The 23933-nt window shown below is 45.5% G+C and overlaps 2 protein-coding genes across 2 annotated transcripts in view; one reads left to right on the top strand and one right to left on the bottom strand.

Annotated features, from left to right (window-relative positions):
• Positions 1 to 16377, top strand: part of LOC131193554 (zinc finger protein 420-like) — a 30624-nt gene extending 14247 nt beyond the window's left edge. Inside the window, exons 4-11 of the mRNA XM_058173833.1 lie at positions 3074 to 3187; positions 4514 to 4646; positions 6253 to 6406; positions 6758 to 7360; positions 9699 to 9813; positions 11692 to 11759; positions 12141 to 12270; positions 13175 to 16377. Coding sequence (XP_058029816.1) covers positions 3074 to 3187; positions 4514 to 4646; positions 6253 to 6406; positions 6758 to 7360; positions 9699 to 9813; positions 11692 to 11759; positions 12141 to 12270; positions 13175 to 15285 — 3428 coding nt within the window. The 3' untranslated portion in view covers positions 15286 to 16377. The remainder of the gene's footprint in view (positions 1 to 3073; positions 3188 to 4513; positions 4647 to 6252; positions 6407 to 6757; positions 7361 to 9698; positions 9814 to 11691; positions 11760 to 12140; positions 12271 to 13174) is intronic.
• The window catches only part of LOC131192754 (zinc finger protein with KRAB and SCAN domains 7-like), a 269595-nt gene that overhangs the window by 170448 nt on the left and 75214 nt on the right, over positions 1 to 23933 (bottom strand). The gene's annotated exons all lie outside the window — the stretch shown is intronic.

Raw genomic sequence — 23933 nt, 5'->3', positions numbered from 1 at the left:
GACTGTAATTTGAGAAATGGACTTATGAAATTTGAAGGAATATACAAGTGGGAAAAGAAAAAAATTAAATTTGAGAAGATGGATTAATTTTAAAAAATGGACTGTAAGAAGAAGCAATATGTGAAGTTGGTATTGTTTCTTTTCTTTTTTTTATTATTCTTTCCTATCTTTCTATTTTTATTGTGAGGGGATCTATAGTTTTAAATTTTTTTAAGGTGAGAGGTTATGTATATTTTGTATACTTTAGCTTGTGATTGTTGGTTATAATACCCGGTATTTGCTCTGGGAAGTCTGGGGGGAAGGGGAGGGGAAGGGGGAAATGAATCAACAAGTGATACATTGACTGATTATTAATGTACAGTAATTTTTGAAGATATGAAATTAAAAAATTTAAAATGATATTGGGGATGCTCGACTGCCATTTCAGGAAGAAAAGGAGAGAGGAGTAGAAGGAGGGAAGAAAGTAGATAGGAAAGTGTAGAGAAGGAGGAGGGGAATAAGAGGGTTAGATAGGGTGGAAGAAGGGAGGAGTGGAGAAGGAGGAGAGGAAGTAGTAAAGTGTAGGGGATGAAGGATAAGGGAAAGTAGTAGAGGGTAGAGAGGGAAGTTGTGTAGTAAGGAAGTGGCAGTCGGGCAGGCCTGAATTAGTAATAAATAAAAATTAATGATTTTTTGTTTTTTGTTTTGTTTACATTTATACCCTGCCCTTCTCCGAAGACTCAGGGCGGCTTACAATGTATAGGGCAATAGTCTCATTCTATTTGTATATATTTACAAAGTCAACTTATTGCCCCCCCAACAATCTGGGTCCTCATTTTACCTACCTTATAAAGGATGGAAGGCTGAGTCAACCTTGGGCCGGGCTCGAACCTGCAGTAATTGCAGGCTTTGTGTTCTTAATAACAGGCCTTACCAGGCAGAGCTAAACCGGCCCCTATATTATTCATGATTAATGATGGATAATAGTTTGTACATAAATATGATGTTGAAAAATGGAAATAAAAAATTATTTATAATAAGAACGGCTATTGTTCATCTCAATGGGGGAGGGGGGAAATCAGAAGGTGAGAAATGATGGAAATCCCTCCTTCCTTCTTTCCTTCCTTCCTTACATCCTTCGTTCCTTCCTTCCTTCTATCCATCCATCTACTTTATTGAAGTCCGTGGGTGGAAAAGCTCTAATAGCCTCTCTCTGAACTGAAGGAGCACAAGCTACGACAGAAGGAAAAAAGAAATAAAATAAATATCCCCCCCTCCGCCACCGCTCGCACAGATAAACTGGACCAGACCCCGATCCCTGCGCAGCCTCCAAAGGGCTCTGCTGCTTCTTAAGGGGTGGGGAGGGGCAAAGAAAACTCTCCTCCGATTTTCACTGGCCCCAGGGGGGGGGCAGTTTGGGAACCTAAGGGGACATCTAGGCCACCCCTCCATGCACACAGAAGAAAGTCTGACTGAGAATCGTGAATAGAGCAAAGAAAATGGTGGGTCCCTTCTGGGCCTGCCCTGAACCCATACCACATTTCAGACTTCAATACAATTGTCCAGAAATATTTTACAAGAAGAGTTCTCCACTCCTCTGAATACAACAAAATACCTTATGCCACCAGACTTGAAATCTTGGGTTTAGAAAACTTAGAACTCTGCCGCCTTCGACAGGACCTGAGTTTAACTCATAGAATCATCTATTGCAATGTCCTTCCTGTTAAAGACTACTTCAGCTTCAATCACAACAATACAAGAGCAAACACTAGATTTAAACTTAACATTAACCGCTTCAATCTTGATTGCAGAAAATATGACTTCTGCAACTGAGTTATTTACACTTGGAACACACTACCTGACTCTGTGGTCTCTTCTCAAAATCCCCAAAGCTTTAACCTTTCTACTATTGACCTCACCCCATTCCTAAGAGGAGCATAAGAGGCGTGCATAAGAGCACAAACGTGCCTACTGTTCCTGTCCTATTGTTTTTTTTCTTTTCTTCTTCCTCTCTCTCTCTATATATATATATGCTTATACCTCCTAATTTTTTTTACTCATATATATGTTTATATACTATATAATCTTTTATATGATGTTGTGACAAAATAAATAAAATAAATAAAAATAAAAATAAAACCAAAAACTGTCTACTCCCTTCCTAAGAGGTCTATAAGGGGCGTGCATAAGAGCACAAATGTGCCTACCGTTCCTGTCCTATTGATTCCTTTCATTATATCCAATTAATATCGTTATTGCATACTTATGCTTATATATAGTATGCTTATATATATTATATATTATGCTTATATATATTATATAGTTGCTTTCATTCTTATGCTTATATAAGAGGATATAATTATAATTATATAATTCTACAGAGGAATTATTGAGTCTGTCATTTGCACCTCTATAACTGTCTGGTTCGGTTCTGCAACCCAACAAGAAAAACACAGACTTCAGAGGATAATTAGAACTGCAGAAAAAATAATTGCTACCAACTTGCCTTCCATTGAGGACCTGCATACTGCACGAATCAAGAAGAGGGCCGTGAAAATATTTGCAGATCCCTCGCATCCTGGACATAAACTGTTTCAACTCCTACCCTCAAAAGCAGCTATATAGACTGCACACCAGAACAACTAGACACAAGAACAGTTTTTAAGGCCATCACTCTGCTAAACAAATAATTCCCTCAACACTGTCAGACTATTTACTGAATCTGCACTACTATTAATCGTTTCATAGTTCCCATCACCAATCTCTTTCCACTTATGACTGTATGACTATAACTTGTTGCTGGCAATCCTTATGATTTATATTGATATATTGATCATCAATTGTGTTGTAAATGTTGTACCTTGATGAACGTATCTTTTCTTATGTACACTGAGCATATGCACCAAGACAAATTCCTTGTGTCCAATCACACTTGGACAATAAAAAATTCTATTCTACTCTATTCTATATACTCTTGTGACTAAATAAATAAATAAATAAATAAATAAAAATAAAAACCCCGCTGAGCTGCAGCCCCCCAGGACTGAAGCGATCCCCCTCCCACTTTCAGTTTCACTCTCTCCTCCTCCTTCAGGTGTCGTCACAGGACTCTGCCTGGGACCGATGACGCTTAGGAGAATTATTGCTTCAGCCCTTCTGGTCCCTCAGCTCAAAGTCCAAGAAAAAGACAAAGATGCGTTCATCAAAGGTGACGGTTCTGCCATCAGAGCTGCTGCTCTGGATGACAAGGAGGAGGAGGAGCCAGGACAAGTTGGGGCTCCATACAGACACACCCCCATCCGAAGGGACCACGAAACCCCTCAGCTAAACCAGGAGGCGCGCATTCAGACAAGAAAAGGCGATTCCTCCTTGAAAGTCTCTCTTGCTCGGAACGTCTGGACGAAGCTCCTTGACTTGCCCTCGACCCCCAAATGAGAAGAATCTTTCTTTTTCCTTTCTTTCTTTCTTTCTTTCTTTCTTTCTTTCTTTCTTTCTTTCTTTCTTTCTTTTTCCTTCCTTCTTCCTTCAGGTCAGGATCCCCTTTTCCATCACTGGAGTTTGAGACTCAACAGGAAATGCTAGATTCCTGCCTGAGCAGGGACTGGACTAGAAGACCTCCAAGCTCCTTCCAGCTCTCTTGAATTCTGACTGCCTTGTTGTTGGTTCTGCGTCAATAAACCTCCTTTCTTAAGCACCTCCATTTTATTCCTTTCTTGAACTGGACCTGATTTTTAACACTATCAGGTTGTAGGAAGTTGATCACTCCTAGAAGAATGAAATATTTTAGAAAATATTTAAAAGGCAGAATATATTTCCTGGATGAGAAATGGAAACATGTTTTAAAAACAAAAGAACTCACTCCACCTTTGTCAATGGGTCAGAGGCAGAAACTCACTCACACCCCCACCTTTGTCAATGGACCATCATCTGCAACAGAATAGTACCCACCTAGCAACAGAAACTCACCACATGTGGGAAGATTTACATCAAGGAGCTAAGAAGTCTGACAGCCAATCAGGATCGCCATCAACACGACGCTATAGAGCACTGCACACCAGAACAACTAGACACAAGAACAGTTTTTTCCCGAAGGCCATCACTCTGCTAAACAAATAATTCCCTCAACACTGTCAGACTATTTACTGAATCTGCACTACTATTAATCGTTTCATAGTTCCCATCACCAATCTCTTTCCACTTATGACTGTATGACTATAACTTGTTGCTGGCAATCCTTATGATTTATATTGATATATTGATCATCAATTGTGTTGTAAATGTTGTACCTTGATGAACGTATCTTTTCTTTTATGTACACTGAGAGCATATGCACCAAGACAAATTCCTTGTGTGTCCAATCACACTTGGCCAATAAAAAATTCTATTCTATTCTATTCTATATACTCTTGTGACAAAATAAATAAATAAATAAATAAATAAATAAATAAAAATAAAAACCCCGCTGAGCTGCAGCCCCCCAGGACTGAAGCGATCCCCCTCCCACTTTCAGTTTCACTCTCTCCTCCTCCTTCAGGTGTCGTCACAAAGGACTCTGCCTGGAGACCGATGACGCTTCAGCAGGGAGAATTCCCATTGGTGCTTCAGCTCCTTCTGGTCCCTCCCAGCTCCAAAGTCCAAGAAAAAGACAAAAGATGCGTTCATCAAAGGTGACGGTTCTGCCATCGGAAGAGCTGCTGCTCTGGATGACAAGGGAGGAGGGAGGGAGCCAGGACAAGTTGGGGCTCCCATACAGACACACACCCCCCATCCGAAGGGACCCACGGAAACCCCTCAGCTAAACCAGGGAGAGGCGCCGCTTCCCTTCAGCGGACAAAAAGAAAAAGGCGATTCCCCTCCTTGAAACCCGCGTCTCTCTTGCTCGGAACGTCTGGACGAAGCAGCTCCTTCCGACTTCCCGCCCCTCGACCCCCCAAATGAGAAGGAATCTTTCTTTCTTTTTCTTTCTTTCTTTCTTTCTTTCTTTCTTTCTTTCTTTCTTTCTTTCTTTCTTTCTTTCTTTCTTTTTTCCTTCCTTCCTTCCTTCCTTCGGGTCAGGATCCCCCTTTTCCATCACTGGAGGGTTTTAAGAAGAGACTCAACAGCCACTTGTTTGAAATGCTAGAGGTTCTCCTGCCTGAGCAGGGACTGGACTAGAAGACCTCCAAGCTCCCTTCCAGCTCTCTTGAATTCTGACTGCAGCCTTGTTGTTGGTTCTGCCCGTCAATAAACCTCCTTTCTTAAGCACCCTCCATTTTATTCCTTTCTTGGAACTGGACCTGATTTTTCTTCCGACACTATCAGGTTGTAGGAAGTTAGCATCCCCCCACTCCTAGAAGAATGAAATATTTTAGAAAATATTTAAAAGGCAGAATATATTTCCCTGGATGAGAAATGGAGAAACATGTTTTAAAGACAAAAGAACTTCCTGACTCCCCCCACCTTTGTCAATGGGTCAGAGGCAGAAACTCACTCACACCCCCACCTTTGTCAATGGACCATCATCTGCAACACAATAGGACCCACCTAGCAACAGAAACTCACCACGTGACACCTGGGAAGATTTACATCAGCCAGCAAGGCCAGCTAAGACACCCCCCCCCCCCGAGTCTGACAGCCAATCAGGATACGACGCTACCCTCAAAACGACGCTATAGAGCACTGCACACAGAACAACTAGACACCAGAACAGTTTTTTCCCGAAGGCCCTCACTCTGCTAAACAAATAATTCCCTCAACACTGTCAGACTATTTACTGAATCTGCACTACTATTAATCGTTTCATAGTTCCCATCACCAATCTCTTTCCACTTATGACTGTATGACTATAACTTGTTGCTGGCAATCCTTATGATTTATATTGATATACTGACCATCAATTGTGTTGTAAATGTTGTACCTTGATGAACGTATCTTTTCTTTTATGTACACTGAGAGCATCTGCACCAAGACAAATTCCTTGTGTGTCCAATCACACTTGGCCAATAAAATTCTATTCTATTCTATTCTATTAACATTCATTCGCAGCAGAGAAGACAGTCAGGAAGATCCTGAGGTAACTCAGAAAAAGGCGGGAAAAAGGGAAACGCCCCCTTTCCACCCGCAGCAACCAATCAGAGCGCAGATCCCCTCAGGCGGGAGGAGTCTTTCTCCCTACTCCCATGCCCATCATCCCCGCCCTCTTCCTTTCTCCCTCAGACGCGCTCCTCTTTCCCGCCCTTTCTACCATCCTGGCACTTTGCCCCAAGTCCACGGCGGGGGGGGGGGGAACTCCAGGCGCTTCCCCATTGGCCCACTGGAGAGCGAATGGGAAGGAAATGAGAGCACAAAAGCTTGCCGCTCTAGGACTTTGCCCTCGCTCTCCTTAACCTCTGAGGAGGCGGAGACGCTGCGGGAGAGTCTGGCGGGGGGACATCCAGACGTGCCTCGGGTGAGGGGGGGGGACTTTTCCCGGGTCCCATGCTCCCCAGCCGCCCTCTCCCTGCAGGGAGATCCGGGAAAGAGCCCGAGTGCGGGGAGGGGAGGGTCGGCCTTGCGGAGGCCCAGCAGGAGAGGAGAGAAGCCGGGCGAGGAGGAGGCAGGATTCGCACCAGGCTCTCCGAGGGCCCCATCCTGTCTCCGGAGGGGGAGAGAAGCGGGGAGGCCTCCTTCCCGGCCCTGCTCGGGGGGACCTCGGCCCTGCGCTGGGATGAGCCGCTTGAGGCTCTGGGCAGGTTGGGTGAAGGTCGCTCAGTGGCTGAATCCCACTTTCTAATTCTTTCTGTTTTTCTTCCCATCTCAGATACAGAAACTGGAAGCCATTTGTGGTCTTTCCAAGGCAAACTTTTCTCTTGGGGGAGAAAAAAAGAGCGGAATCACCTGCAGGGATCAGTCCTGCGGCCCTAGAAATGGTCCCGTGAAGGAAGAGGCATCTGGAGACCCACCAGAGTCCTTGGAGCCATTTGGAGTTGCTCTGCAGGAGAGAGAAAGGATGGAGACACAATCTTTGGGAAAGGAGGGAGCCGGAAAAGGCCTTTCAGCTGCTCAGCCTGGGAAGGGGGAGAAGCTCTGGACAAGGACTGGGCAGAAGATCCTGGAGGAGGAAACCATCCTCCCTTCAGAAGTTCAGCCCTGGAGCTTCGTCCAATACCGGAAGGTGGAGGGTCCCCGAGGACTTTGCAGCCAACTCCATGACTTTTGCAGGCGATGGCTGAGACCAGAAAAGCACACCAAAGCCCAGATGCTGGACCTGGTGGTTCTGGAGCAGCTCCTGGCTCTCCTGCCCCCAGAGATGGAGGGCTGGGTGCGGGAGTGTGGAGCAGAGACCAGCTCCCAGGCGGTGGCCCTGGCGGAAGGCTTCCTCTTGAGCCAGGCGGAGGAGCAGAAGGAGCAGGTCCAGTTGCAGGTGAGAGACTTTAAGGAGCTCAGAAGGGAATAGAGAATGTGTTTCGATACTTCACCCCTCCTTCCCAAACTTCTCTGACATCCATAAAATGTGGCAATTCTCCAATTCTTGTAGGACATTGTTATGTTGTTTTCTCACTCAAACTCACAGATGGATATTGGGGGCTTTGAGGTTGTGTTCTGAATATAAGAATCCACTTTGTTTTTTTATCAGACTTCAAACCAGAGGTTTTCTTATTGGGATCATACCTAAAACTTATAATAGAGAACTGAAATATGTGATTGTGAATGTAGTAACAGCGGCTAGAATTGTGTTTGCAAAAAACTGAAAAAATGAGAAAATACCAATGCGAGATGAAATTATCAAGAAAATAATGGAATGTGCAGAAATGAGTAAACTGACATTTGAAATTAGAGAACAGGAAGATAAACAGTATAAGATATGGGATTTATTTTATCAATGGCTAGATAAAAAAATATGTTAATGAAATTTTTGATAGAGACATTTATAATGTAAGAATTGTTTGAAAGATACAAAATATAACGTAATAATATTGGTTTGAATTAAGATGAGGAAATGAATGATATAATGCAATTAATATAAAATCTAGAACATTTTATATGAAGGCAGGGAAGAAGTATCTATAATTAAACAAATAGAATAGAATAGAATAGAATTTTATTGGCCAAGTGTGATTGGACACACAAGGAATTTGTCTTGGTGCATATGCTCTCAGTGTACATAAAAGAAAAGATACGTTCATCAAGGTACAACATTTACAACACAATTGATGATCAATATATCAATATAAATCATAAGGATTGCCAGCAACAAGTTATAGTCATACAGTCATAAGTGGAAAGAGATTGGTGATGGGAACTATGAAACGATTAATAGTAGTGCAGATTCAGTAAATAGTCTGACAGTGTTGAGGGAATTATTTGTTTAGCAGAGTGATGGCCTTCGGGAAAAAACTGTTCTTGTGTCTAGTTGTTCTGGTGTGCAGTGCTCTAAGCGTCGTTTGAGGTAGGAGTTGAAACAGTTTATGTCCAGGATGATCTGCAAATATTTTCACAGCTCTTCTTGATTCTGCAGTATACAGGTCCTCAATGGAAGGCAAGTTGGTAGCAATTATTTTTCTGCAGTTCTAATTATCCTCTGAAGTCTGTGTTTTCTTGTTGGGTTGCAGAACCAGACAGTTATAGAGGTGCAAATGACAGACTCAATAATTCCTCTGTAGAACAGATCAAGCTCCTTGGGCAGTTTGAGCTTACTGAGTTGGCAGAAGAACATTCTTTGTTGTCCTTTTTAATGATGTTTTGATGGCTGTCCATTTGAGATCTTGCGATATGATACCAGAAATTTGAAGGTTTCTACTGTTGATACTGTGTTGTCAAGTATTGTGAGAGGTGGAAGTATGGAAGGGTTTTTCCTAAAATCTACCACCATTTCTACGGTTTTGAGTGTGTTCAGTTCCAGATTGTTTTGGTTGCACCACAAGGCTAGTCGTTCGACCTCTCGTCTATGCGGATTCGTCATTGTCTCGAATGAGACCAATCACTGTTGTGTCATCTACGAACTTCAGTAGCTTAACAAATGGATCATTGGAGATGCAGTCATTGGTATACAGAGAGAAGAGAAGTGGGAGAGCACACAGCCTTACAGGTATTTGATGTGATCTTGCTTCACCTGCTGCTTCCTGTTTGTTAGGAAGCTTGTGATCCACACAAGTCTGTTCCCGTAGCTGGTTTAGCTTAGTTAGAAGAATGTCTGGAATGATGGTATTGAATGCTGAACTAAAGTCTACAAAAGGACCTTGTATAGGTCTTTGAGACTCAAGATGTTGTAGGATGTAGTGCAGAGCCATATTAACAGCATCATCTGTTGATCTATTTGCTCGGTATGCAAATTGCAAGGGGTCTAAAAGCGGATTCGTGATGGTTTTCAGGTAGGAAAGCACTAGCCTTTCAAAGGTTTTCATGACTACAGATGTTAGAGCAACTGGTCTGTAGTCATTTAGTTCCTTGATGGTGGGCTTCTTCGGCACTGGGATGATGGTAGAGCGTTTGAAGCAAGAAGGCAAAAATGATAAATTGGCCAAAATATTTCGATATGTATTAAATTGGTAAAATGCAAAATTAGTCAATTTACATATTAGGAGTATGGTGAAATTGCACAAGAGGTTTGTAACCAACCAACCAACACGCTGTTTATATTTGTATTGAAGATGCTTTTATGTATGTCTAGAAAAATAAAAAAAAGCAAATAATAAAGAATCTACTTTGCGTTGTGTAATGTACATTAATTCTGCTTCTATTTTCCTTTCTCCTATTCAAAGTGTAGCCCAGTGGAGATCAAAGATCCTGAGGGAAGGAAGAACCCATCAAATCCCCCTCAGGAGCTATTTTTCAGGAGGATCCATTGGGAAGATCCAAGTCAGGACACTTCAGAAGGTAATGGAAGATCCTCCGATAACCCATCTGTCTTCCCTTCGCTCCCTCTTCCCTTCTATAGAATACCTTTGAAAGGAAACTATAGCCACCTATCTCCATAACCCCCATCTCAGACACACCAACAACAGCCAAGCCTCCTACAACAAATGACCTCATCCCATTGGGTTCACAACCCCTAGTGATCACAGAAAAGGCAGTGCAGGACCTATTTCACAGACAAAAGCCAGGAAAAGCTCCAGGCCCAGACAAGATAACTCCTTCTTGCTTAAAAGTCTGTGCTGACCAATTGGCCCCCATATTCACCCATATCTTCAACAAATCCCTAGAGATGTGCTATGTTCCTTCTTGCTTCAAACGCTCTACCATCAACCCAGTGCCGAAGAAGCCCACTATCAAGGAACTGAATGACTACAGACCAGTTGCTTTAACATCTGTAGTCATGAAAGCCTTTGAAAGGCTAGTGCTTTCCTACTTGAAAACCATCACAGATCCGCTGTTAGACCCCTTGCAATTTGCATACTGAGCAAATAGATCAACAGATGATGCTGTTAATCTAGCTCTGCACTACATCTCACAACATCTTGAATCTCCAAAGACCTATGTAAGGGTCCTCTTTGTAGACTTTAGTTCAGCATTCAATACCATCATTCCAGACACTCTTCTAACTAAGCTAAACCAACTACAAGTACCTGAACAGACTTGTAAGTGGATCATAAGCTTCCTAGCAAACAGGTAGTAGCAGGTAAAGCTAAGCGGGATCACTTCAGATACCTATACAATTAGCACAGGGCCCTCCCAAGGTTGTGTGCTCTCCCCACTTCTCTCTGTATACCAATGACTGCATCTCCAACGATCCATCTGTTAAACTACTGAAGTTCGCAGATGACACAACAGTGATTGGTCTCATTCGAGACAATGACGAATCCGCATATAGACGTGAGGTCGAACGACTAGCCTTGTGGTGCGACCGTAACAATCTGGAACTGAACACACTCAAAACTGTAGAAATGGTGGTAGACTTTAGAAGAAACCCTTCCATACTTCCACCTCTCACAATACTTGACAACACAGTATCAATAATAGAAAGCTTTAAATTTCTAGGTTCTATCATATCGCAAGATCTCAAATGGACAGTTAACATCAAAAACATCATCAAAAATAGACAACAAAGACTGTTCTTTCTGCGCCAACTCAGAAAGCTCAAACTGCCCAAGGAGCTGCTGATCCAGTTCTACAGAGGAATTATTGAGTCTGTCATTTGCACCTCTATAACTGTCTGGTTCGGTTCTGCAACCTAACAAGAAAGACACAGACTTCAGAAGATAATTAGAACTGCAGAAAAAATAATTGCTACCAACCTCCCTTCCGTTGAGGACCTGTATACTGCACGAATCAAGAAGAGGGCTGTGAAAATATTTACAGACCCCTTGCATCCTGGACATAAACTGTTTCAACTCCTACCCTCAAAACGACGCTATAGAGCACTGCACACCAGAACAACTAGGCACAAGAACAGTTTTTTCCCGAAGGCCATCACTCTGCTAAACAAATAATTCCCTCAACACTGTCAAACTATTTACTAAATCTACACTACTATTACTCTTCTCATAGTTTTCATCACCAATCTCTTTCCACTTATGACTGTATGACTGTAACTTTTTGTTGCTATCATTAAGGGTTAAATTGCAACCTATGACCATCATTTGTGTTGTAAATGTTGTACCTTTGATGTATCTTTTTTCTTTTTCTTTTTACACTGAGAGCATATGCACCAAAACAAATTCCTTGTGTGTCCAATCACACTTGGCCAATAAAAATTCTATTCTGCCTCTTCCTATTTTGTTAATTACGCATTTTGAAACTATTTATTCCTCACAGAGAAAGAAAGGACGAAGCTTTCTGGTTTTTATGACAGAGATCAAACAGCGGTTGAACTTCCAAATCAAGTAAGAAAAGAAAAAGATATTAGATTTCTATTCTCCCTTCAGGAAGTGGATCGGGTGAGCAGAGTGCTCCCTTCTTCTATTTCCCCCCTTATTTGGCCTGGATTATTTTTATGTTTTTCCACAACATGGAGAACAGAATGGCAGGTTCAAGTTGCATAGCTTCCTCTGGTTATCTTGTTCTGCTAGATACTCCTCCAACTTTGAGTTTATGAGAAGCATTTTTTTTTTTAAAAATTGGAGTTTCTCTCCTGGAGTGTTGTTATTCCTGTCAATTTGGTCTTGTCTGCAAATTTGATGAGTTCCCCTTCTATCCCCTTGTCTGAATCATTGATGAAGATGAACAGATCTTGCAAGTTCTCCTGTTCTTTTTACCATGTTCAGGAGAGTCTGGTTTCCTTTGAGGAAGTGGCTGTGTCTTTCTCTGAGGAGGAATGGTCTCAGCTGGATCCTGACCAGAAAGTGCTGCATTCGGAAGTCATGCTTGAAAACCATAGGAATGTGGTCTCTCTGGGTAAGAGTTCTCTAGTCCTCAATCAGAGAGTTCAAGAAGACAGATGATAGTTAGTTTTTTACTTAAAAAAAAACCACTAATTAGTTATTGTCTCCTGGGCGGGAGAAGGAAAAGATGTGGCCTTCTCGTGCTCCAAGGAAGGAAAGAGTCAATGTCTCTTTCTTTAGATACTTTCTGTGCCATTTCTTATCTCTATTTTTCCATTTCTATTTGAACTTATCTGTGGAGGCTGAGAAGAATGAGGTGTGCTTTTATGTGTCCTCTGGAGGTCGTGTGAGAGGAGTGTGTTATCATTTGTCCTCTGAAACCTCCAAAATTGTGTGAGAACAGAACTTTCACACGCAGCCCATGGAAGAGCATTCTCTCAATCCAATTCAAGAACAAAGGCCTCATGCAGTGTGACTCAGAGCATCCTAGGGTACAGGTAATCTCCGAGTTATGACAGTTTACTTGGCGACCATTCTAAATTACAACCTGTCAGAAATTTCCTGACAGAACAATTAACCAGTGGAATTGCTTGCCTTCAGAATTTGTGAAGGCTCCAACACTGGAAGTTTTTAAGAAGATTTTGGATAATCATTTGTCTGAAGTGGTAGCGTTTTCTGCCTAAGCAGTGGGTTGGACTAGAAGACCTCCAAGGTCCCTTCCAACTCTGTTATTCTGTTCTATTCCTTAACTCAAAACTGACTCTGAGTGAGATTTTCATATACATAGATAATTATTTTCTAGATTTTTCAAAGCTCATGAATATAGAAATCATCATGTCTATATCACCCCACTGTAGGCATGGAAACATACAACCTAATGGAATTTCGGAGAAATTCAGAAGGAAATTCATTTGACTTTCTATACTTTGATCTTTTTCTCTAACCTTGTTATCATTTTCATTTCTCTTGCTTTGAAGGTAATAATGGACAGGAGAATCAAGATTTCTGTGAACTGTTCCAAGTGATCAATCCTAAAGAAGGAAGGGAGAAGTTTGGAATTCAAATGGAATTAGGAAGCCATGAGAGAAACCACTCAAAGAATTGGGATCAGGAAAGCTCATCTTCCACCGATGCTCCAATGCAAGACTTTCTTGCCCAACAAGAGAAAATAAGGGAAAAATATACTGGAAAAAGTGTGGATCTAATCAAAGCTAAAGTACAAGTAAATGAACACTATTTAACGCAAAACAAAGGAGAAAATGCTATAAGAAGACACAACGGACAAAATTACAATGGGACATTAATTCTTTCTCTTGGAAATAATTTCCTTACATCTCAAAAAGTGATTGACACAAAAGAGAAGCCTTATAAATGTTTGGAATGTGGAAAATGTTTTAGAACAAGCAGGAATTTTACTTCCCATAAGATGATTCACACAGGGGAGAAACCATATAAATGCATGGAATGTGGAAAGACCTTTGGTCAAAGAGGTAATCTTTATTCCCACAAAAGGATCCACACAGGGGAGAAGCCGTATAAATGCATGGATTGTGGAAAGACCTTTGCTCAAAAACGTAATCTTATTTCTCATAAGATGCTCCACACAGGGGAGAAGCCATATAAATGCATGGAGTGTGGAAAGACCTTTGTTCAAAGAAATAATCTTATTTCTCATAAGATGATCCACACAGGGGAGAAGCCGTACAAATGCATGGAGTGTGGAAAGACGTTTACTAATGGCAGTGGACTTAGAAGCCACAAAAAGATCCACTCAGGAGAGAAACCATTTAAATGCATGGAGTGTGGAAAGACATTTACTCAGAGCAGTGGACTTAGAAGGCACAAAATGCTCCACACAGGGGAGAAGCCGTATAAATGTTTGGAATGTGAAAAATGTTTTAAAACAAGCTGGGATCTTACTTCCCATAAGATGATCCACACAGGGGAGAAACCATATAAATGCATGGAATGTGGAAAGACCTTTGGTCAAAGAGGTAATCTTTATTCCCACAAAAGGATCCACACAGGGGAGAAACCATATAAATGCCTGGAGTGTGGAAAGACCTTTGCTGAAAAACATAATCTTATTTCTCATAAGATGCTCCACACAGGGGAGAAGCCATATAAATGCATGGAGTGTGGAAAGACCTTTGCTCATAGAAGTAATCTTATTTCTCATAAGATTCTCCACACAGGGGAGAAGCCGTACAAATGCATGGAGTGTGGAAAGACATTTACTCAGAGCAATGGACTTAGAAGCCACAAAAAGATCCACTCAGGAGAAAAGCCATTTAAATGCACGGAATGTGGAAAGACCTTTGCTCATAGTTGTAATCTCATTTCCCACAAAATGATCCACACAGGGGAGAAGCCGTATAAATGCCTGGATTGTGGAAAGACCTTTGCTCAAAAACGTAATCTTATTTCTCATAAGATGCTCCACACAGGGGAGAAGCTATATAAATGCATGGATTGTGGAAAGACCTTTGCTCAAAAACGTAATCTTATTTCCCATAAGATGATCCACACAGGGGAGAAGCCATATAAATGCATGGAGTGTGGAAAGACGTTTATTGATGGCAATGGACTTGGAAGCCAGAAAAAGATCCACTCAGGAGAGAAACCATTTAAATGCATGGAGTGTGAAGAGACATTTACTCAGAGCAGTGGACTTAGAAGGCACAAAAAGCTCCACACAGGGGAGAAGCCGTATAAATGTTTGGAATGTGGAAAATATTTTAGAACAAGCTGGCATCTTACTTCCCATAAGATGATCCACACAGGGGAGAAACCATATAAATGCATGGAATGTGGAAAGACCTTTAGTCAAAGAGGTAATCTTACTTCCCATCAGATGATCCACACAGGAGAGAAGCCGTATAAATGCATGGAATGTGGAAAGACCTTTGTTCGAAGAGATAGACTTATTTCCCATCAGATGATCCACACAGGAGAGAAGCCATATAAATGCCAGGAGTGTGGAAAGACCTTTGCTCAAAAACGTAATCTTATTTCCCATAAAATGATCCACACGGGAGAAACTATAAATGCATATAAATGCAAACCATATAGTCTGTTTATCTACTAAAAGTAATCTATACGAATTGGTTTTCAACAAAATGCCAAAATAAAACTTGAATTTCCACTGATTTAAATCTATTCTATCCATTTTCTTGCTAAAAGATTTTTTCTTATCCAGAATTTGCATTTCTTGTTCAAACGAATAGTCATAATTTTCACTTTGTAAAGCCACTGCTTTCTTTTTAGCTATTCCACAAAGATCTTTAATGATCCAAGAGGGAAATGGGCTTATTGAAAAAAACAACAACACCGAAATGTTTTTCTTTGTCTGGGTGGCAACCAGATTAGATCCCGGCTTTAAATTGCAAATAAATTGAATGTTCTTCAGCATTATAGAATTAAACTGTTATTAAACAAAATCCTTTCTACCAAAAAAATGCTTTTAAAAGTAAAAAAAAAAGTTGGCCATGCCCAACCAGTCACATTACCACCACCACCACCAAGCCACACCCACAGAACCAGTAGTAACAAATTTTACATTTCACCCCTGGTGGAAGTGGGGTTGCTCTCTATATAAGAAATAACCAAACTGCTCCAGAAACGCAATAGAAGAAAGAGGAAAACCTCCTTCAATGCATTTGGGTTGATATAAAAGGGGGAAAAGAAGCACAGACGTCGAATCCTTTGTCTGACAGGGAGACATGGAGAGGGTTTTTTTCTTCCTCCTACTCCAATGCCCATCATCCCCGCCCTCGCTCTTCCCCATGTCATGATTCCAGAAAAACCTCTTCTGCATGGAAAAAACTCTGAAGCCATTGTCTTTCAAAGTTCTTTACTAGCATAAGGAAACTGACACACGATGAGTGAAATTCCAAAACTGAAACTTCCGGATTCTTTTCCCAGTTATACAAACCCCAAGAGTCCCACCCCCCTAACCCCTTTGCCAGTCACACGGTTCAACGTTCTTCCACTTTATTCGAAACCTCTTCTTGCCACTCCTGCAGATGCGAACACAATCCGACCTTGACCGCTTGAAGAATGTTACCATACCCATCAACCCCACTTCTTCCCCTCAGGGGAGAAATGTGGCAGCGTCTGGAAACCTACGGCCTTGTATGGTTTCCAGGCCTGACAGGCGCCTCCCTTGCAAAAGAAGTTATATCCTAGGAAAGAAAACAAAGAATTAATAAAGAAGAGTGTTGGTGTTCCGCCGTTCCCTTCTACCCTCCTCACCCCCCTCCGAGGGGTTTTTTATGTTTGTCAGGGAAAGTGTCGTGAAATTGTTTAATCAAATTGTCAGCATTTACTTTCCAACTTTTGACCCAAGTAGATTCTGATAATGGATATCCTTTCCAGTGGACTAAATATTGTAATTGACCTCTGTATAGTCTAGAGTCAAGGATTTTCTTGATCTCATAGTGGGTTTCACCTTGGATTATCAAGGGGGGTGGCAGGGCGGGAGGTAGAGGTCTCAGTCCAGATTGTCTAGCAGGTTTTAATAAGCTGCTATGGAATACCGGATGTATTTTTCCCAATATTCGGGGGAGTTTAAATTGGACGGTAATAGGATTAATAATCTTTACAATGGGGAAAGGGCCCAAAAATTTTGGACCGAATTTTTTGCTTGGTATTCTCAACCTCTACTCTTGAGGACGTGGACAGGTTGCTGGGGAGGTTGCATGCGACTACATGTTTACTGGACCCGTGTCCTTCCTGGCTAGTGCTGGCTGCTCAGGAAGTGACGCGAGGCTGGCTCCAGGGGATTATAAATGCTTCTTTGATTGAAGGGGTTTTCCCCGCCGCCTTGAACGAGGCGGTGGTGAGACCTCTCCTGAAGAAGCCTTCCCTGGACCCAGCTATTTTGGGAAACTACCGTCCAGTCTCCAACCTTCGCTTTGTGGCGAAGGTTGTAGAGAGTGTGGTTGCGTGGCAGCTCCCCCGGCACCTGGAGGAAGCCGTCTATCTAGACCCGTTCCAGTCCGGCTTCCGACCCGGTTACAGCACGGAGACGGCTTTGGTGGCGTTGGTGGATGACCTCTGGAGGGCCAGGGACAGGGGTTGTTCCTCTGCCTTTATTTATTTATTTATTTATTTATTTATTTTTCACATTTATACCGCCCTATCTCCCTAGGGACTCAGGGCGGTTCACAGGCAATTAAAAATACATATAAATACAAACTAAAATGACACGTAAAAAACTTATTCCATAGCCAAATTGTTAAAAACAGTATAAATAATAAAAACCCATTTAAAACCAGTAAATTTAAAATCTAATCCAGTCCCGCGCAGATGAATAAGTGTGTTTTAAGCTCGCGACGGAAGGTTCGGAGGTCCGGAAGTTGACGAAGTCCTGGAGGGGAGTTCATTCCAGAGGGTGGGAGCCCCCACAGAGAAGGCCCTTCCCCTGGATGTCGCCAGACGGCACTGCCTAGCTGACAGCACCCTGAGGAGTCCCTCTCTGTGAGAGCGCACGGGTCGGTGAGAGGTATTCGGTAGCAGTAGGCGGTCCCGCAAATAGCCCGGCCCTATGCCATGGAGCGCTTTAAAGATGGTCACCAGAACCTTGAAGCGCACCCGGAAGGCCACAGGTAGCCAGTGCAGTCTGCGCAGGATAGGTGTCACGCGGGAGCCATGAGGGGCTCCCTCTATCACCCGCGCAGCTACGTTCTGGACTAACTGAAGCCTCCGGATGCCCCTCAAGGGGAGCCCCATGTAGAGAGCATTGCAGTAATCCAGACGAGACGTCACGAGGGCATGAGTGACCGTGCATAAGGCATCCCGGTCTAGAAAGGGGTGCAACTGGCGCACCAGGCGAACCTGGTGGAAAGCTCTCCTGGAGACGGCCGTCAAGTGATCTTCAAAAGACAGCTGTTCATCCAGGAGGACGCCCAAGTTGCGCACCCTCTCCATCGGGGCCAATGACTCGCCCCCAACAGTCAGCCGTGGACTCAGCTGACTGTACCGGGATGCCGGCATCCACAGCCACTCTGTCTTGGAGGGATTGAGCTTGAGCCTGTTTCTCCCCACCCAGACCCGTACGGCTTCCAAACACCGGGACAGCACTTCGATAGCTTCATTGGGGTGGCCCGGTGTGGAAAAGTACAGCTGGGTGTCATCAGCGTACAGCTGGTACCTCACACCGAAGCCACTGATTTATTTTATTTATTTATTTATTGTTTGAATTTATATACCGCCCTATCTCCCAAAGGACTCAGGGCGGTTCACAGGCATATAAAAACATCAATATACAAATTAAAATAATCATTAAAAAACTTATTCTACTGCCCAATTAATTAAAAATAAAAATATAGATATTAAAATCAATTTAAAAACCCCTCTAAATTTAAAATCTAAAAAACTAAGCCAGTCCTGCACAGATGAATAAATGTGTCTTGAGCTCGCGACGGAAGGTTCGAAGGTCCGGAAGTTGACGGAGTCCTGGGGAGTTCGTTCCAGAGGCGGGAGCCCCACAGAGAAGGCCCTTCCTGGGCGTCGCCAGACGACACTGCCTAGCTGACGGCACCCTGAGGAGTCCCTCTGTGAGAGCGCACGGTCGGTGAGAGGTATCTGGTCGCAGTAGGCGGTCCCAGATAACCCGGCCCTATGCCATGGAGCGCTTTAAAGGTGGTCACCAAAACCTTGAAGCGCACCCGAAAGCCACAGGTAGCCAGTGCAGACCGCGAGGATAGGTGTTATACGGGAGCCACGAGGGCTCCAACTATCACCAGCAGCCGCTTCTGACTAACTGTAGCCTCCGGATGCCCTTCAAGGGGAGCCCCATGTAGAGAGCGTTACAGTAATCCAGGCGAGACGTCACGAGGGCGTGAGTGACCGTGCATAGGGCCTCCCGGTCCAGAAAGGGGCGCAACTGGCGCACCAGGCGAACCTGGTAGAACGCTCTCCTGGAGACGGCTGTCAAATGATCTTCTGGAGACAGCCGTCCACCCAGGAGGACGCCTAAGTTGCCCCCCCCCTCCACCGGGGCCAATGACCCGCCACCGATGGTCAGCTGCGGATTTAGCTGACTGTACCGGGACGCCGGCATCCACAACCACTCTGTCTTGGAGGGATTGAGCTTGAGCCTGTTTCTCCCCATCCAGACCCGTACGGCCTCCAGACACGGGACAGCACTTGATGGCTTCGTTGGGGTGGTCCGGTGTGGAAAAAATACAGCTGGGTGTCATCCGCGTACAGCTGGTACCTCACACGAACCACTGATGATCTCACCCAGCGGCTTCATATAGATGTTGAACAGAAGGCGAGAGGATCGATCCTGCGGCACCCCACAAGTGAGGCGCCTCGGGCCGACCTCTGCCCCCTGTCAACACCGACTGCGACCGGTCAGAGATAGGAGGAGAACCACCGATAAACGGTGCCTCCCACTCCCAATCCTCTAACCGCGCAGCAGGATACCATGGTCGATGGTATCGAAAGCCGCTGAGAGGTCTAATAGGACCAGGGCAGAGGAACAACCCCTATCCCTGGCCCTCCAGAGATCATCCACCAACGCGACCAAAGCCGTCTCCGTGCTGTAACCGGGTCGGAAACCGGACTGGAACGGGTCTAGATAGACAGTTTCATCCAGGTGCAAGGGAAACTGATATGCCACCATACTCTCTACAACCTTCGCGTGAAGCGGGTTGGAGACCGGACGATAATTACCTAAAACAGCCGGGTCAGGAAGGCTTCTTGAGGAGGGCCTCACCACCGCCTCTTTCAAGGCGGCGGAAGACACCCTCCACCAAAGAAGCGCTCGTAATCGCCTGGAGCCAGCCTCGTGTCACCTCCTGCGTGGCCAGCACCAACCAGGAGGGCACGGGTCCAGTAAACACGTGGTGGCATTCAGCCTCCCCAACAACCTGTCCATGTCCTCGGAGCGACAGGGTCAAACTCATCCCATAAATGTCACCAAGACCACCCCCACCCCTACCCTGGGCCCTCAGCTGATGGAATGCACGGAAACCCGCGGGCACATCTCAACAAGGCACACCTTCAGTGCCCAGCCAGGTTTCCGTCGCCTATAAGGTCCGCAGCGCCCCTGAATAAGGTCGTATACTAGGGGCCTTATTAACCACGGACCGTGCGTTGCATAACATCAGCCGAGGCCCAGGCTCTGGGGTCATGACCATCCGGGAACGGAAAGGGCGGGGATCGGGCGCGACCGCTTGCAAACATCGGGTGCGCGCCCCAAAACGATATGATCCTCCTTCCGCCATATCTGCCCCTCTCACTTACCGTGGGAATCAGGCCGCCCTCACCAACAGGAACGCAATCTCCCCCCCTAACCTCCGAACCTATTAAAAAACCGTCACCAGCAGGCGCAAGGCCTGGCTCCCCTCCCCACCGGCTACCCCCCACCCCCGCCTTAACCCTCCCACCCCTTAAAAAGCCCTATCTAAAACCCCACAGGCTCTTTTTTTCATGCCACCTCTGTGGGTCCCAAGACCCGTCATTGAGGCCGGCCCTTGATAATCTGGCGGGCCATTCCTGCGGCGGGGCACCTGCAGGCGCAAGAGTTCCAAGGCAGAATATCGCATAAATAAATAAGTTAAAAGCATACACAGGAGAGAGCAGACGACGTGAAGTAGCAAAGTAATGTCTGGGGTGGCAAGGTGTAATGCCAAGTCCGAGTGGATACCCATCTGCCAAATGTCTTCAGATGGTGGCTGGCTTAAAGCTGATACAAGATGGTATAAGTCGCAGATGCAGTCTGGTAGTAAAAAATGATTGTGGTTCTGAAAAGCTCAGTCCTAAAATCCGTCCTAATAGGGTGGTATTCATCTCCCCGTTATGGCGTCACCGATATTTCTAGAGTGGATGTTTCCTCATAAGATGTTGCAAAGTAGGGCCCCAATACCCATTCGGTCTCCAATCACCTTCCCGAACAGTCCCAAAAATGACCATCAGCCAGCCATATAAGATGCAAGGTGACAAATGCAGCTGGCCCATGATTGCAGATGACAATGCAACTCCCAGTCCGAGAAGAAGCAGGCCCCGCTAGGCCTAACCAGGCCAAACTGGGCCAGGACACCTCGGTGGGGGCCACAAGAGGATCTATCACAGCCCTTCACCCTAGGCCCTAGAGCCTAGGCCCTCCGCCAAGTCAAAGGGGTCAGAAATCAAGAAGAGCTGGAGAGCCCAGAAGACATCCGAAGACGCCAGATGCCAGAAAGCGATGAAACGATGAAACGGGGGGGGGGAAACCCAGCTGCGGCTTCCCCAACCACCAAATCCAAGCCGCAGCCTCGTCCGTAGCCCAGAGGCCGCCATCCGCGGCTCGCCCATCCCCCGGCCTCGTTCCCGGCAGCCGGGGGTCCAAAGAGGCTCCCAGACCTCTCCCCCGGCTGCCCGAGAGATGACATACCGGGTCTGGGGCGAAACCGCTTGGCAGGCCCTCTGGGTGCCGGCGTCCTTCCTCCAGGCCTCGCTGTTTCCTTCCTCCAGGCCTCGCTGTTTCCTTCCTCGGCTCCCGCCCGGCCGAATAATAAAATGGCCGCTCAGCCCCGCCTTCCCGGCTTGTCCCGCAGCCGTGGGTCCAAGGAAGTCCCAAGACCCCTCTCACGGCTGCTCAGGTGGTGCTACACCTAACCGGGGGGCGCAGGCTGCTCGGCAGACCGCCTGGGCGTCGCCATCCCCCACTTCACCAAGTCGTCGTCCTCCCGATCTCCCGGTTATGCAGCCATCTTGCGCATGCGCAGAGCCATGATGATCTCACCCAGCGGCTTCATATAGATGTTGAACAGAAGGGGCGAGAGAATCGACCCCTGCGGCACCCCACAAGTGAGGCGCCTCGGGGCCGACCTCTGCCCCCCTGTCAACACCGTCTGCGACCAGTCGGAGAGATAGGAGGAGAACCACCGATAAACGGTGCCTCCCACTCCCAATCCCTCCAACCGGCGCAGCAGGATACCATGGTCGATGGTATCAAAAGCCGCTGAGCGGTCTAATAGGACCAGGGCAGAGGAACAACCCCTATCCCTGGCCCTCCAGAGATCATCCACCAACGCGACTAAAGCCGTCTCAGTGCTGTAACCGGGCCGGAAACCGGACTAGAACGGGTCTAGATAGACAGTTTCATCCAGGTGCAGGGGAAACTGATATGCCACCATACTCTCTACAACCTTGGTCCTATTAGATCTCTCAGCGGCTTTTGATACCATCGACCATGGTATCTTGCTGCGCCGGTTGGAGGGATTGGGAGTGGGAGGCACCGTTTATCGGTGGTTCTCCTCCTATCTCTCCGACTGGTCGCAGACGGTGTTGACGGGGGCTGAAGGTCGTCCGCGAGGCGCCTCACTTGTGGGGTGCCTCAGGGGTCGATCCTCTCGCCTACCCTGTTCAACATCTATATGAAGCCACTGGGTGAGGTCATCAGTGGTTTCGGGGTGAGTTATCATCTGTATGCTGATGATACTCAGCTGTACTTTTCCACCCCGGACCACCCCAACGAAGCGGTCGAAGTGCTGTCCCGGTGCCTGGAAGCTGTACGGGTCTGGATGGGGAGAAACAGACTCAAGCTCAATCCCTCCAAGACGGAGTGGCTGTGGATGCCGGCACCCCGGTACAGTCAGCTGCATTCGCAGCTGACTGTTGGGGGTGAGTTAGTGGCCCCAAAGGAAGTGGTTCGCAACTTGGGCGTCCTCCTGGATGGACGGCTGTCCTTTGATGAACATCTGGCGGCCGTCTCCAGGAGGGCTTTTTACCAAGTCCGCTTGGTCCGCCAGTTGCATCCCTTCCTTGACCGGGATGCCTTATGCACAGTCACTCACGCTCTGGTTACGTCTCGGTTGGATTATTGCAATGCTCTCTACATGGGGCTGCCCTTGAGGTGCACCCGGAGGCTGCAGTTAGTTCAGAATGCGGCTGCGCGAGTAGTAACGGGAGCCGCTCGTGGCTCCCACGTAACACCACTGCTCCGTAGTCTGCACTGGCTTCCTGTGGTCTTTCGGGTGTGCTTCAAGATTTTGGTTACCACCTTTAAAGCGCTCCATGGCTTAGGACCCGGGTACTTACGAGACCGCCTGCTGTTACCCTATGCCTCCCACCGACCCGTCGCTCTCATAGAGGGTCTCCTCAGGGTGCCGTCCGCCAAACAGTGTCGGCTGGCGGCCCCCAGGGGTAGGGCCTTCTCTGTGGGAGCATCGACGCTCTGGAATGAACTCCCCCCTGGCCTACGTCAAGTGCCTGATCTTCGGACCTTCCGTCGTGAGCTAAAAACATACTTATTTATTCAAGCGGGACTGGCATAATAATTTTGATTTTAAATTGGGGTTTTATTAATATTTTTAAATATTTTAAATTTAATTTTAATCATTAGCTGTTTTGTAATTTTGCTATGTCTTAATTTGTTTTTAATTGTATATATTTTGTATTTTATCTCCGGCTGTACACCGCCCTGAGTCCTTCGGGAGAAGGGCGGTATAAAAATTCAATAAATAATAATAATAATAATAATAATAATAACCTAAGACACTTAGTAGATAAAAAAACTTTATCCCCAATGCGAAAAGGGGGTTGAAGGGAGCGGTGTTTGTCAGCTTGGGCTTTATATTTTTGAGCTGCTACAGCTAAGGACTTTTTTGTATTTTCCCACCCTTTTTTCAACGAATTCATCCAGTCCGTTAGGGAAACGGAAGTGGGGGGGTTACACGGGCAGTTCAGGCATTGGAACGAAGTCCATGTCGGTGGTTATCTGAAAAGGGGTTAACCCCGTGC

Source organism: Ahaetulla prasina, chromosome 2 (assembly GCF_028640845.1).
Source record: "Ahaetulla prasina isolate Xishuangbanna chromosome 2, ASM2864084v1, whole genome shotgun sequence".
Classification (NCBI taxonomy): Eukaryota; Metazoa; Chordata; class Lepidosauria; order Squamata; family Colubridae; genus Ahaetulla; species Ahaetulla prasina.
Note: the sequence above shows the minus strand (reverse complement) of the source record. Positions and strands in the feature narration are given on the sequence as shown.